Here is a 15,201-nt window from a genome sequence, read left to right as displayed (position 1 = left end):
CCCTCCACATTCACTGGAGTTAGGGGCACAAGATCCCCCTCCTGAATGTTGAAAAACCACAAATAACAAAAACACTAAATTTTTACCTGAGAGAACACTTCCCTAGGAATCTCTAGGTCCTCCAGTGCAACTTGGTGGTCAACATCTACCAGACGTTGACCATAGAATTGCACTGGAAGAACTACAGATGCCTAGTGGAGTGTTCTCTCTAGGAATCTCTGTGTCGTTCAGTGCAACGTTTGGTTAAAGTTGTGCTGGAGGACCTAGATATTCTTAGAGAGAACATAGTAATAAAATCCATGAATAATCAAATCCACAAAAGTCAAAACCGCAAATGTAGAGGAACAAATGTAGTTGCAAATAATAACATTTCCAAACTCTGTTATTTATTTACTTACATTTTTACATTATGTCCCATTTTTTTCTCCCAAGGAAAGACCCAAGCTGGTTTGGCTATTGAGACACTAGCCTTCTAGGAAATTTTCCTCCACTGTGAATAGTTTCCAACTATTAGTTTGCAACTATTGGCAATTTGCCAACTAATGGTAACTTGCTCCTATTGGCAAAGAAATAAAGCTATGGCATATAAATTCATGTAAACTATTTATCTCTATGTTCCATATAAGTGAAAAAAGTTGCTGTCAGTTTCTCCAAGAGTGTAATATTCCATATTTGTCAAGACAGTTCATGTGATCCATTTGGACCCAATTTTAAGAATGCTTACAGAATAAAGACTCTTCTGGTCATCTTGTAGATGAGCTGTGCTAACAAACAGACAAAAAGAGTATGTCCCTGTTGGTTCTGCTGGACACCCCAGTAGCTTTCAGTTCCCATGACTATGGTAACCCTCTAGAATCTGCAGACACTCTTTAATAGTGATTTTAGTCTGAGCTGGATGGTTTCAGCTAGTGGTTCTCAGAGACTCTTGTTTGAGGCCTTGACTTTTGGCCTGGGATGTCAGAGTTTCACAGCTGAAGCAAGTGCACCAGTCATAAATCTGTGATGGCCTATAGCTTAAATGTATTTTGTTGATCTAAGTGAAAATGCTTTAAGCAGACAGAATGTTTGGAAGCTTGAGCTGGTATCATAAATCAATACAAAGTAGAATAGAATTAGAAATCAGTGGAAAGTCCAATAGAAGCCTATATTTCTTACACATTAACAAGTGATTGTGTTAAAATTGTTTTATTTTTTTGTGTTCTCTGAAATTAATTTGAGAAATTATTTATTTTAAAACAGAAAGAACATCCTGGGGGTGTTGTACCATTTTAAAGTGTATGGTTTTAAAGTACTTTTATCTTTTTTAATCTGTTTTAATATTGTAATAGTTTGATTCCATTTTAATTTTCACTTTTGTAAGTTTTTATTGTATTGTGGATTTAGATTGTAAGCTGCTTTAAGTTCCAATTTTATTATTATATGTATTTATTTACTTTAGTTATATGCCATCTTTCACCCAGGACAGGACCCAAGACAGCTTCCAGAATAACAAATTTAAAATATTTACACAGAGATTTAAAAACAATTTAAAATCATCATGTTAAAAGTTACCATTTAAAGTTAACTCTGTGTAACACCACTTAACTAACCCAAGAGTTGTTTAATTAAATAGGATGATGATAAAAAGATGCATCAGCCCAGCAACTTCTGTATGTGGAAGAAATGTCCAAAAAACAATTGCCATACCAGACTACTGGTATTATTATTAATCAATGGGGCAGAGATACCTCTAAATCCATTAAGATTTAAATACTGTTACTCATCCTTTACTTGCACTGTTTTACTTGTTACAAAGAAGATGTACTGCCGTATGCTAAAGAATCAATTCAGCATCCTTGACTCCTACTGATGTTTAGAGACCCATTAGCCTGCATTGGACCTAGTTGCCTGCAGCTCAGATCTCATTATTTTATGTGTTGACATATGCCAGACTCAGACTGAATGGTACAGGAGCTGTTTCCAGGTGGTCTGGTTCCATGCTGTTCCAATAAGAATAAAGAACAAGGGCATGGTACTGAAATATTAATTAACGACATCATTGTACTTATTTCACGTGGTTTTGTTCTTTCACTTTTTCCAAAGCAGTGTGGGATTTAGGTTACATGGGAACCAGGGCAACTTCCTAAGGATATTATCCCATATGGCTGCACCACCTATACATTTCATGTGAATAGGCTGACTTCAAGGAGCTGGCTCATCACTTCTCTCTCCTGCCAGTCCCACTGGTTGGTCAAGATTGGTCAAGGAGCTGCTCAAGGCCCCATTAGATGCCCTGGACCAGTGGCTCTCAAACTTTGCTCCTCCAGATCTTTTAGACTTCAGTTCCCAGAATTCCAAACTGGCTAGGGCTTCTGAGAGTTGAAATCCAAAATATCTGGAAGACCAAAGTTTGGAGAACATTGCCCTAGACCAATTCTGAGTCCCAGCTCTGGTAGACGTACTAATGGGAACTTGGTCAATTAGCACTTACTTAAGTTCCATTTATTCAATGGATCTGCTCTACTTGGGATTTATAATTGGATTTGGGCCTTTATTATTTATAAATATATTAACAGATAAAGTATGGACTCTCTTAATATTTAATTTTTAAAACATTATTATCTGTTGTACATCACCCTTGGGGACATAACAGGCTAAAAGGTAATGAAAAATGGTTTAAATGAAATAAAATATAATAATGATATATGCACTCATCTCTTCCCACCATTCTTGAGAGATGGATCAGTATGCTGATCCTTCACAAAAAACTTAATAAGTGAATACTGCTTAAAGGCATTAGAAATCTCTTGAGAGAAAGACAATTTCAGTACCAAATCAGAAGGATCATAAGAACAAGAAAGCATTCAGATGAATTAGACCAAAGGCTTATTTAATCCAACATCCCATTTCTCACAATGGCCAACCATGTACCTCTGGGTACCATTCAAGTAAGACATGAATGTAACACCCCACTCTTATTGTCACTCCCTGGCAACTGATATTAATAAGGATATTGCTTCTGAATCTGATGAAAGTTTAAACTTTTTTCTCCATGAAGGAGAATCCACTAGATGTGAGATGGTAGGTTTAAAATCTCATTCTTTGAACTATCCAAAAATTTTTTAATATGGAACCCATGGGAGGAGAGGAAGAATGAGGAACTGAAGATAGCAACTATGGGGAGCAAGGTTTTAAAAAAATCCCTGTGCCGTTTTCATAATAATTAAAATTCCTCCATTATCTTAATTTCACTCGTTATTTTAATTATGTGTAAGGGGGATAGAGTGTGGGTAGGTGACTTTGGGCAAGTCTCATGCTCTCAGCCTCAGGGGAAGGCAATGGCAAACCTCCTCTGAATAAATCTTGCTAAGAAAACTGCATGATAGGTTTGTTCTAGGGTCACCATACGTTGGAAATGACTTGAAGGTGCACAGCACACACACAGAAGCTTTCTATACACGTTATGGCAAGGTCCATAGTCTTCTAAATGTAGATGGACCACAATGCTCATCATTCCTCATGATTGCTATGGTGTCTAGGGCTGGTAGTGTCATGCCCAGCCTGGAGGACGGCTTGGAGGACTCAGAGGATGAGCTAGAGCCCCTGGGACCTGAACCTGTAATGGAGGAGCCAGAGCCCCTGGGGCTTGAACCTGCAATGGAGGAGCCAGAGGCTGGCCCTAGTTCTGCTGGAGCAGAGTCTGTGGCCCCTCCAGAGGTTCAGCAGTCAAGTTTGCCTGGTGCCGAGGCTGTGGACATGGAGGAGGATCGGGTCAGTGTGCCTACCTTCAAGGAGCGTCGAGCAGAAAGAGAGGGCCTTCGAAGATCTCGGAGGCTTTATCAGAAGCGTGTTCGTAATCAGACACAGCTGAAGGCCGGCTCCTTGCCTTCTTAAGCACCTGGAGCATGTGTGGTTCTTTGCCAGTGGATATCTGACTCTTTTAGAGGAAAGACTCTGTCTCTGGCTCCTTTGGCTTCTTGTCTTGACTACCCGGAAACCTTGACCTTGGACTGCTTTATCGACCTGCCTATCTGTTACCCTGAACCTCGGACTGTCTGACAATTCTGTTGGTAATCCCTTTTGGTAGAACTACTGTGAATCTCCAGGACTGTGTAGCTTACACTGACTTTGCTGTGCTGGGAGGGGGCTTGTTTGTTTGAGAACTAGCTGCCTTATCAGCCCTTTGGCTGCTTTCCCGGACAGGTAGGAGTTGCAGTCTAGCAATATTTGGAGAGCCAAATATTAGTTCCCCAGCCTTGGATTCCAACAGTCCTGTTCTCCAGCCACAGATTATGATGTTAGACAGTTCCTGTCAGAAAATACAAACATTTCAACAATTTATGTCCATTCATAGGCTCTTCAGACATACCAAAGTGACCCAGCAATGAGAAGAATACTGAATCAACTGTATTTCTACATCATGCCTATTTTTAATGTGGATGGATACCATTTTAGCTGGACCCATGTAAGTAATCTTTTTTTCACTATTAAGGTATTGGTACCACAGAAGGAAAACTTATTTACATAGCCCAGTGAATTACTTAAAAACAAGATCAGTAATTAAAAACAAAAACAAAATCAGAAAAATAATTCAGAAACATAACATAGGCGCTTTACAGAGTGCCCAAAAAGGGTGCTCAGCCGGTACCCGCGTTTGCTGTGCCAGGGAACCACAGTGGACAAACTGCGCGGTTCCCCGGCGCCACAAAAAGAAGCTGCAAAAAGCAGCTTCTTTTTGCGGTGCCATTATGATGGCATTATAATGGTGCTGAGACGTGCGGACGCTAAGCATCCGCTACGTCAAAATGGCGGTGCCCATGTAGAATGGGCGTCACCATTTTGTACTTGCTCGACATGTACTAGGGTTAGGGGCGTCCGGAAAGGACGCCCTTTCGTAACCCTAGTATGTGCCGAGCACATACTTTTTGGTGGTGTGAAACTCGCCATAGTTTTTGTGGGTTTGGGGGGCTATGTGGCCATGTTCTGGAAGAGTTTATTCCTAATGTTTCACCAGCATCTGGGCTGGCATCTCTGAAACAGGCTGGTGAAACGTCAGGAATAAACTCTTCCAGAACACAGCCACATAGCCTGTAAAGCCCACAAAAAAAAACCTATGAATGCCAGCCATGAAAGCCTTTGACTTCACAGTTCAGAAATTCCAATGTAGTAGCAGATGTATAAATAGAGATAACCATTTTTTGCCACACTATATATATTAATATGCAGGTTCTCATCACAGCTTCAGTGTAACAAAAGTTTCCTACATCAAGGAAGAGTAAGCAGAATGTATTGCTTTGGCATCTTAAGACTAACAGGCCAGCTTCCTGACAGAGTTGTATGATCTTATACAACTGTTTGAAGGTCTATGGCCAGAGTGGCAATTTGCATCTTCCTGTATCACACTGCACGCTGATCCCACACCCACACTGTACTCTGCTTAAGTACTTGCAACTTTAATATTGGACTCCATTAGTGCATGTGAAAAACTGGATTAAATTACATGCTAAAATATATTATTTACTTTTAAAAGTCCTTCTAGATTCCTTCTCTTCCTTTTTTATATTTTAATATGTATTTTAAAAACCACTATTTAAAAAACTTTACGAGGATCTGTCAGACATATACATAGATATACAGAAACATGTCCTTATCTAAAATGCTTGGGACCAGAAGTGTTTTGGATTTTTATTTATTAATTTATTTTTGATTTTGGAATATTTGCATATACATAACGAGATATCTTGGAATTGGGACCCAACTGAACATGAAATTAATTTATATTTCATATACACATGAAGGTAATTTTATATACAAGATTTTTAATAATTTTGTGCATGAAACCAAGTTTGAGTATACTGAACCATCAGGAAGAAAAGATGTCACTATCTCAGCCACCCATGTGGCCAATATCAGATTTTGCAGTATTTAGAATTTTGGGATTCTGGTTAAAGGATATTCAATGTCTATGTGTGTCTGTAGAGAGAGAGAGAGAAGATGCATATGATAATGTTTTACCTATGGGTATTTTGCATAGGATCGATTTTGGAGAAAAACAAGATCAAAAAATTCAAGGTTCCACTGCCATGGTGTAGATGCGAACCGTAACTGGAAAGTGAAATGGTGTGGTAAGTTGAGAAACAGTCTAAATCTAAACTAATGCAGACACTTTAGCCTTTTTATTATCCAGAGTTTTAAACACAAGTACAAATTATGTAGGGCTGTAGTTCTGATTACACCACTGGAATTATTTCAAGATCAATTTAATCCTTTTTTTTTTCTTCATTATTACTGTATTACCAAATTATAGAGACTTTCAGGAGGCTAACAAAGGCACATAGAGCACAAGAAAGAAAGAAAGAAAGAAAGAAAGAAAGAAAGAACCCCTACCCCATTGACTAGAGTATTTTTAAGTTCTAATTCAAGGGAAGATCTAATGTTCAAAGCAATTACATGCCATTCATACTTGACAAGAAAGAGTATACTTCATATGGCATCTAAAAGACAGTAGACTAATGTGGGCTATCAGGTTATACCTGCTTTCCAGCTAGATCATACCCAGCCTCTTTCTGAAGACATCCAGAGAAAGAGACCCATCTGCTTCTGTAGGCAATTAGTTACATTGCTGAACACGCATTGTCAAAAAATTATTTTGAATGTTCAATCAAAACCTATGTTCCTGTAACTTCAAACCATTAGACCTGGTCCTACCTTCTGGGGTAGCAAAGAACACGCCTGCGCTCTCCTCTTTGTGGCAGCCCTGGAGGTATTTAACCAGTGTAATCATGTCACCACACAATTAATAAAGTTTAATAATTTACAGAGCAAGTTCAGTTATATGGAGCAATTCACTTGCATTATTGAATTATCCAAACAACCTGGTATTGTAAGTTAGTGTTATTGTTTCTTGTATTCTTGTGTTTCTGGATTTAGGCCAGAGGATCCACTTTACTCAAAACTATTCTGGAAATGTGAGATCTAAACAGGTGGACTAAGGCTACCCTTTTGGGGGTATGTTGCATGGCCCACATAATATTTCAGATCTAGAGCTTGGAAAAGTTATTTTGTGGACTACAACTGGGAGGTATAATCCAAAAAAAGTAATGCCATCATTTATTTCATTTGTTCCAACCCCTGATCAATTTGAGAAGAGTTTCTGAGATTTGAAGCCCAACAACATGGGGACCCATGGTTGGAAATTATTGCTCTGTTGCACAAAATAGACAAGAATGAAGTAATTACATTCTTTAAACCTAAAACTGAATTGCCTTTTTAAAACATGAGACGGATTTAGCATCTGTATGACTTTTTAAAGTCTATATTCCTTGTTATTATGTCATATACATCCATCTCAAGTGGAAATTAATATCTCATTTCTGTCAGTTTTCCTTTCACATCATAAATACACACATTCATATTGTTTTACTCAGATGACATTCCCACGCGTCTTTTTCCCAAGTTTATAGAGAGCAGATTCTTATAACTTGATGAAAATGATTTTTCAGATGAAAAAGGGAGATATAAAATGTCCATGTATTTGCCCAAGGACAAGAAGCAAGGCAACAACAACGACAGAATGAGAGCTTGTTCTGATTCCGTAAACATTTGTCATCTTATATTGCCTCTCTCAGTGAAACAAAAGAAAATGAACAGGGAAATCATATTTGATGTTATCATGACCTGTTTTAAAAGCCTTCACTCCATGTTCCTATGGAGATGTCTTAGTTCTGTCTCTAGTTTTCAGGCCTTGAAATTCTTTACTGGTGCCTTAGGGCAGGTATGTTTTGAGAATGAAGCCAATTTTTACATTTTGTCTGCCCAGGTTTGGCATTGAGCAAACTAGACTGTTTCTTTTTCTTTAAGGCAACATTTTTATGTCAGCTCTGTTTCCCTTCTTTTATGACATAAGCACCTTGATGCAATATTCACCTCTTGTTTCTTTTTATGCTGGATGCAAAAAGAACTGTCTCCAAATGTTTACAGCCCAGGGTTCACTTAGGATGGAATTATTGGTTTATTTGTTCTTCTCATCTTGTGAATGATTTAAAATACAATTAAAAATCTAATCTGTCTGTATTTGGGTGGGGTCTCAGGATTATATCACCCTTATAGATCAGATGCTTTGTAGTAGGTTCCTTGCCTTCTCCAATTAAAAACTCACTTGCCAGGGCTTGGAAAGATCTCTGACAGATCCTGTGAATTGCTTCTGGACCAAACGGGTAATGTTAGTCCAGATGAACAAGCATAGATAGGCTCATAGAGCTGAAAGAGACCATAAGAGGTATGTAATACAACCCCCTGCCATAAAGATATTTGTCAGAAGATAAATCTGGAACTAGACTATTACACTGAAATTATTTTAAGATCTTAGAATCGACAGAGAAAAACATGTACCTCAGAAGCAAGCAAGAATCTTGAAAATGGAAATTCATATTGTCCCTTGAAAAAAATGTCCACGGATAACTCCTTCCTAACCTGATGTATAGCTGCTGCTGCTGCTGCTGCTGCTGCTGCTGCTTCTTCTTCTTCTTCTTCTTCTTCTTCTTCTTCTTCTTCTTCTTCTTCTTCTTCTTTTGTCAAGGAACTTTCCAGACTTTGGACATCAAGGCCTCTCCTCAGTCACTGACTCTACTCGCTTCCAGTACTTTTTGCTTCACCTGAATATGTCAGTGTGAAGGAAAAATTGTCAGATAATTTCTCCTCTCTGTGTCCTCTTTTTTTCTTCAGTTAAGGTCCAGTGCTATAGTCACTGCAGCAAAAGCTTCTGCATCTGTAGTTTATTTGTTAGTAAAATGATTATAACTACAGTATTTTGCTTTTTTAAAAAACAGGTCAGTATCATTTTTCATTTCACAATGTAGCTAACTGCAGTCCTTTAGGTATTTAGTGGTTCAGTCTCAAAAAGGAGTTATGGAAATAACAGTATAAGGAAAATATAGTCATATTTGTGTAAACATCCAAGATTCAATGCTGTCACAGTGTGGTAGCATACATGAGAAGCAATCTAGAGAGCCAACCTGCTCTCTGTATATTGTCCCCCAGTCCTACAATATGCAGTTATCATATGAATCTTACAGTCTGTAGCATGTAAAGTGGCAGACCATGAGGTGATTTCTAGGCAGAGCATGACTATATACATGTTTTCTGGAGGGTTATGGTAGTTGTAGTCTTTAAAAGTAACTTTTCTAAGTTCTAGTTCTATGGTGCATTATTTCATCACAAAAGTGTGAACCCCAGTGAGCCAGATCATCATATGAACTGAGTGTATTGCTCTTAGAACTAAGAATTCCCCTACCAGCCAGACATACAGGGGGATACATTAGGAAACATGTTCGTGTGGAAAGATTTTCCTGAATCCAGAAAGTTTCAAAGCCACTGGACCGTAGCATATGACAAGGCATTAAAACAGGATGTTCTTGTGGGTTGGATGACTTGGTAATTTTCTTTTAGTGAATACTACACTATTAACATTTCCCCACCCATAACCATCCATCTGTTCTCAGGCAAGGCTAACCTTTATTTGCAAATCCCCGCTGGTAGTCATAAAGAACAATGCTCATGTCTTAAACTTCAGACAGCATTGTTAGATTTTTTCCCCCCTTCTGACTGTGGTAAGTGCTATTTAGCTATTTCTTAGTTATGAAGCAAACAATATAAACAATATATAATTACTGTTAGTAATAATCATTATATACTGTTGATTCTCATTCCCTTAATGTGGAAGGCACATTACAAATAATATTTATTTTAAAAGAGTGTTCAGTAAGCTCCTTATGACAGAAAGAACGAGTAATCAAGGTTCCATTGCTATGAAAAATGGCTAAAAACACATATTTATTATGTGAAGCACAAGCCACTTGAATAAAAAAATATATAAGGCTTCTGGCTATTGCTAAGCATGGTTAAGGAGCAATATACATGGTTAGCAAATGGAAAATATAGAAACCGCATTCCTGTGCCCATAACATACGTAAGAGCCATGCTAGATCTAACAAAAATTGATCATCTTCTCCTGTACTTAATTAATCTGGAGTACTGAAGCGACTGCAGAAGTTTCAAACCATACCCATGCTTCTTTAATTTGAACAGCTATGCTGGGAGAACAGCAAGTTTTTGATTAGTGTGAAATACTTTGAGCTAAATTTAACTGTTCATTCAAACTAGAATAGTCCAAATAAATCAGTAAAACATATAAATCTTAATTCTCTTGATTCATTGGGCTACAGTATTTGAGACTAGCAACTGGGTTTTGGTGTTTGTTCTAACAGGTAAAAAATATGTGTAACTCAAATTTTGTACCCAGCCAGCATTTGATTGCCCTGATGTACAATCTGTACTGAGATACAGATAAGAGGCTACTGTCAGTATAGAATATGGGAAAACATAATGATTTCCAATTGGCAAGGGAGTTAGGCAAGGCTGTATTTTATCACCCTATCTGTTTAATTTCTACATTGAACATATCACACATAAAGCAGGATTAGACTCAGAGGAAGGAGGTGTGAAAATTGGAGAAAGAAATCAAAACTGGACAGTGAGAAAGTCTGATAGAAACTAAATCAACTTATTTGAAATGTAGTGCTTGAGAAGAGTGCTGTGAATACCATGGAGTACGAAAAAGATGAATAAATGGCTCCTAGCACAAATCAAGCCTGACCTCTCTCTAGAATCAAAGATAGCTAACCTTAGATGGTTGTACTATGGACATATCATGAGAAGACATGATTCACTAGGACAGTAATCTACTTAGTAAGGTAGAAGGCAGTAGAAATATAAGATGACCGCATTCCAGATGGATAACCTTAATCAAGGAAGCCATGATCCTGAATCTGCAAGACCTGAACAGGGCTATTTATGATTGGGTGACTTGGAGGTCTCTCATACATAGGGTCAACATAGCAGTTAATAACAACAACTCATCCAGCTTTGTTGATGCAATTAAAAGGCATCTTCTGTACCATTTGGGATCCATCCTATCCTCTTTTGATTCAAATATGATCATTTTGATTTTTGAAAATATGTTGGCAAAACAGTTCTGGAAGCACTGGACAGTTTTCCTTGCTTGTAGCTGCAGTATTTTAAGCTTCAGTTTAATTTCATAAGCCATTGTCATTTTTCCCTCCTTTCAATGCATAGATGAAGGTGCTTCCCTCCACCCCTGTGATGACACATACTGCGGCCCTTTCCCTGAATCTGAGCCAGAAGTGAAAGCTGTAGCTCACTTTCTGCGCAAACACCGGAAACAGATAAAAGCCTACTTGTCGTTTCATGCATATGCCCAGATGTTGTTGTATCCATACTCTTACAAGTATGCAACTATTCCAAATTTCAGTTGCGTGGTAAGTGCAGAGTTGGAAGAATTTTGGATCTTTGCATGTCACTTTTTCTCATTTAGAAGAGCTCTGTGTGGGCACTGGCAGCTATTTGCTCAGAATTGTTAAGTACGAGTCAGATTTGAGAATATGCTAGGAAATAAGGGCCTCAAATAGAGTGGAGGGAAGGCAGACAAGGACAAGAATAGACAGAAAAAAGAAAAAGGATTGTACCCCTTTCCCACATACACAGGTTTGTCTACTTAACCTGTGTTCAGCCTCTTTCACTGACTCCCAAAGTTTCAGTTACTGCTGCTTCTGCCATTCATGTAGCTATACTAAGATCTGTTCTGTGGGAGGAGAATATATTATTGGAATTGCTAGGCAACAGATTATGTGCTCTCACTATCACTTCTAGTTCAGAAGTGAACTGCACGACTAACACAAGTGATTTCTTGGACTACTGCTATTTTGAGGGAATAAGCCAAGGGGTATACCCTTGATCTTTTGTAACATCATAAAGGAGTCTGAGTCATTGCTCTTCTTCACCATTCCACACACAATTGTTTCACAGCATCATCTGTTGCAGGATCCTGGGCAGCAAATTATGGTCTATTTGGTGCAGACTCTTTGAGCAGTAAAATCACTTTTCTAATTTGACAGATGTACAGAAGACTTATCATAGAGAGTACTAATTATTAATTACCCAATGAAACAAATTGTAGCCATTTTCATATTCTGCACACATGTACTCTACATATAGAAGATTATCGCACTGGGGTTAAAACGTTCCCCAGTGCGTTCTAACGGGGGCAAGCACGGAGCATGATGGGAACCCGATGGGGCCCAGAACGCTAGTTTACTGCACAGCAGAACACCGCTGCCGCCGCCAAACATTCCCATCGGGTTCCCATCGGGTTCCAGGGGACGCCATTTCTGGGGATGGTTTCAAAGCGTTCCCAGAAATGGCGTCCCCTGGAACCCGATGGGAACCCGATGGGAATGCTCAGCAGCGGCGGCAGCATTCTGCCGTGCAGTAAACTAGCATTCTGGGCCCCATCGGGTTCCCATCACGCTCCGTGCACACCCCTGTTAGAACGCACTGGGGAACGTTTTAACCCCAGTGCGATAACCTTCATAGAGTTGCAGGAAACAGGACCACCCAAAATGTCATACACTACATCTCCCTTCTCCAAAATATCTGTGTATGCAGTGTGACATAAGGGAAACATAGGCGTTTATCGCATTGCCTTTGCTCCCGCGATAGACAGGGAGGTAATTTTAAGAAGACAGATTTTATCACATTTTCCCCAATGCTGGGCAGCCCAGTGACAGAGAAATGTCCTTGTCTATCACATCAGGGGTGTGAGTTATGTCCCGTTCCAGATATTGTTGAACTGCAACTCCAGTGGTGTTACTCTGTGTAGCAAATAGTAAGGAATTCTGGGAACTATAGTCCAACAACATTGGAGGACAGCTTAGTTCCAAGACATTTCTGCTTGTTATGTAGCTGACTGAGGTACTGCCCAGGAGAAAGAGTCCTGAGTGCCTTTTACATATGGAGCTAAGGCATGGAAGTCAACCCACGAAAAGAGCTTCTGTTTCTGATACTATGTAATCCATGTTTTTAACAAAACCTATTAGAATATTATGTTTTTAGCAGAGCTTGGAATAGTTTCTTTTTGTGCTACATCATAGATTCCTCCAACTAGCATGGCAAGTGGCTCCAGCAAGAATGGGAGTAATTTTACAAAGTACTATATTGTTGTACTATAAAGTTTTCTGAATACTGTACAGTACTATACAGTTTTCAGCCTGATCCTAAACAGTTTTAGGTGTGCTTAATTACCAGTGGATTACTTTCATTCTGTGTGCATTACTACTTCTCCAGTAGCCAAATGCAACATATCACCAGAAACATAACAAACTACATTAAGAGAACAAAGTTTAGACATCAAGGGACACATCAGAAGGTCTTTTCACTCTGCTTGCACATTTATGGCAAAAAGGGAACAATGATGAAATGTTACAAGCCATCAAATGCAACAAAAGAACACTTAAGGAAATCATAAATACTCTGTCTGATTACTAAGGGGTTCACAGCTGCAGAGAAAAGGAATAAGGGGACCTTCGCCCTTGATCTCTGCAACCATGTAAAATGTGGTTCCAGTTTATTGGGCATATACAGTATACAAACTGTGTTACAAAGCAGAATCAGTAAAGAATTTTCCTTCCCATTTCCCTCCCTTGGGACCAACTTCACAAGTCCTTCAGATTTATTTCACAAGTTGAGATTGGCCAGTGGATGAAAGCTCTTCTGGGCTTTAGTATTCAGAAATGAGGGGACTCTTTAATAATTTCTGAGAAGGCAAACAGGCTTCTGTCCAGCTTACTGCGCAGAACAGCGCTGCCAGTCACTCTTTGAATTAATGTGTTCAATTATTTAGGCCTTTGAAACAGGAGAAAGGGACACACAACTCCACACATTTCAGCCATACCTTAGTCTCTGTTTTCCAATGCTTGTTTTGGTTATTGTGTATGTTAGGGAAGGTTATTTGTATTTATTCAATGGCTTATCTTCAACAAGTGTGAACTTGTGTGATCTGCCATGTTGTTTTATGGCAATTTTTTTTTTTAAAAAAAGGTTGGAATTGGAGCTTCTAACCAATTCTTATCTTGCCCATACATATACTTACAGATATATAGGCACAGATCCAAGTAAACTTACATTAAAAAGACATTTATTATACATAGAATTACAGGTGTTTTCACAAAGTAATACTTTTGGAAGTCATCTGGAAAAAATATATTTTTATTTCTGGAAAATTTTCTCTCCTGACACTAATTTACTCAGTCCTAAAATTCAGGAAGATTACTCCTGGAGATCTGTGACCTGTTCCGTCAGTCATTCCTGTTCAGAGAAGGCATCCCAAAGTAGAAAGAGGCTGCTATTTTAGATCAGCAATACCGACCATAATTTGGAAATACTACATTTTTGGACTCCCAGATATCCCCAACAGCATGGCAGAATCTGGAAGAAGCATGTCCAAAAATATAATTTTCCCAGCTCTGATACTCAGTGCACAAGAATGAGTGACCGATAATCCACAACCAAGTTAAGAGATTGGCAACTGCAAACAAATGTCAGTTCAGAAGCCTAGAATCCCTCTTAGTATACCTCATTGACTAACTGTTGTAGTATACTTCAAGGGTGTATTTTTGTAGAGATATTCACTGAACGTTTGTCAAGATAAGTCCTTTCTTTTGCCTATCCTGAAAAAATATCCCTCTTGCATGTTGATAGCCCTTTTAATTTAAAAAAACTAAATGCTGCAGCACTGTAAGCATACTTTTGGAACTGCATCCAGCTATATATGGAGATGCAAGGATATTGTCAATGGACTTTTTATAGTATCCTCTTTGTAGATCATTGAAGCAGTTATCAATGAAATGCATGGCAGGCAATAATGAGTAAAGGGCTGTTTAATGACTGGGGCATGAAACAGAGAAACAAGGAAACCTTTTTCCTTTGTACAGTCATATTTTCACATATGCCTTATTATTATTATTATTATTATTATTATTATAAAAGGGACCAACATATTGATGTTAAGTAATGACAATACTTTTTTTAATTATATATTTTACTTGAAAACATAATGCAATAATCCTGAAATAACAAAACACTTTGCTATAAATTGATAAATGTATTGATTTGACTGATATCCTCTAGTCTACTTCCAAAAACTGGGGCTCAGCTTGACTCAAAACAAGATTAACAAATAGGTACAAATATGGAGAGAGAAACAAATTATAATTTGAAACTATAGGTGAATTAAAAGCAATTTTAAAAGCATGTAAATAAAAACATATAGTCCAGAATCCTGTTGAGGACTTATGTCTTCCTAACTGA

The 15,201-nt window shown here is 38.4% G+C and overlaps 1 protein-coding gene across 1 annotated transcript in view; it reads left to right on the top strand.

Moving 5' to 3' along the window:
• The window catches only part of LOC149317398 (carboxypeptidase A6-like), a 54,384-nt gene that overhangs the window by 35,318 nt on the left and 3,865 nt on the right, over positions 1–15,201 (top strand). The window contains exons 7-9 of the mRNA XM_089518896.1: positions 4,334–4,444; positions 6,014–6,104; positions 11,113–11,315. Of these exons, the coding sequence (XP_089375022.1) occupies positions 4,334–4,444; positions 6,014–6,104; positions 11,113–11,315 (405 nt within the window). The remainder of the gene's footprint in view (positions 1–4,333; positions 4,445–6,013; positions 6,105–11,112; positions 11,316–15,201) is intronic.

Source organism: Sceloporus occidentalis, unplaced genomic scaffold (assembly GCF_023333645.1).
Source record: "Sceloporus occidentalis isolate IW3139 unplaced genomic scaffold, rSceOcc1.0.p SCAF_3, whole genome shotgun sequence".
In the NCBI taxonomy this organism is placed as follows: domain Eukaryota; kingdom Metazoa; phylum Chordata; class Lepidosauria; order Squamata; family Phrynosomatidae; genus Sceloporus; species Sceloporus occidentalis.
Note: the sequence above shows the minus strand (reverse complement) of the source record. Positions and strands in the feature narration are given on the sequence as shown.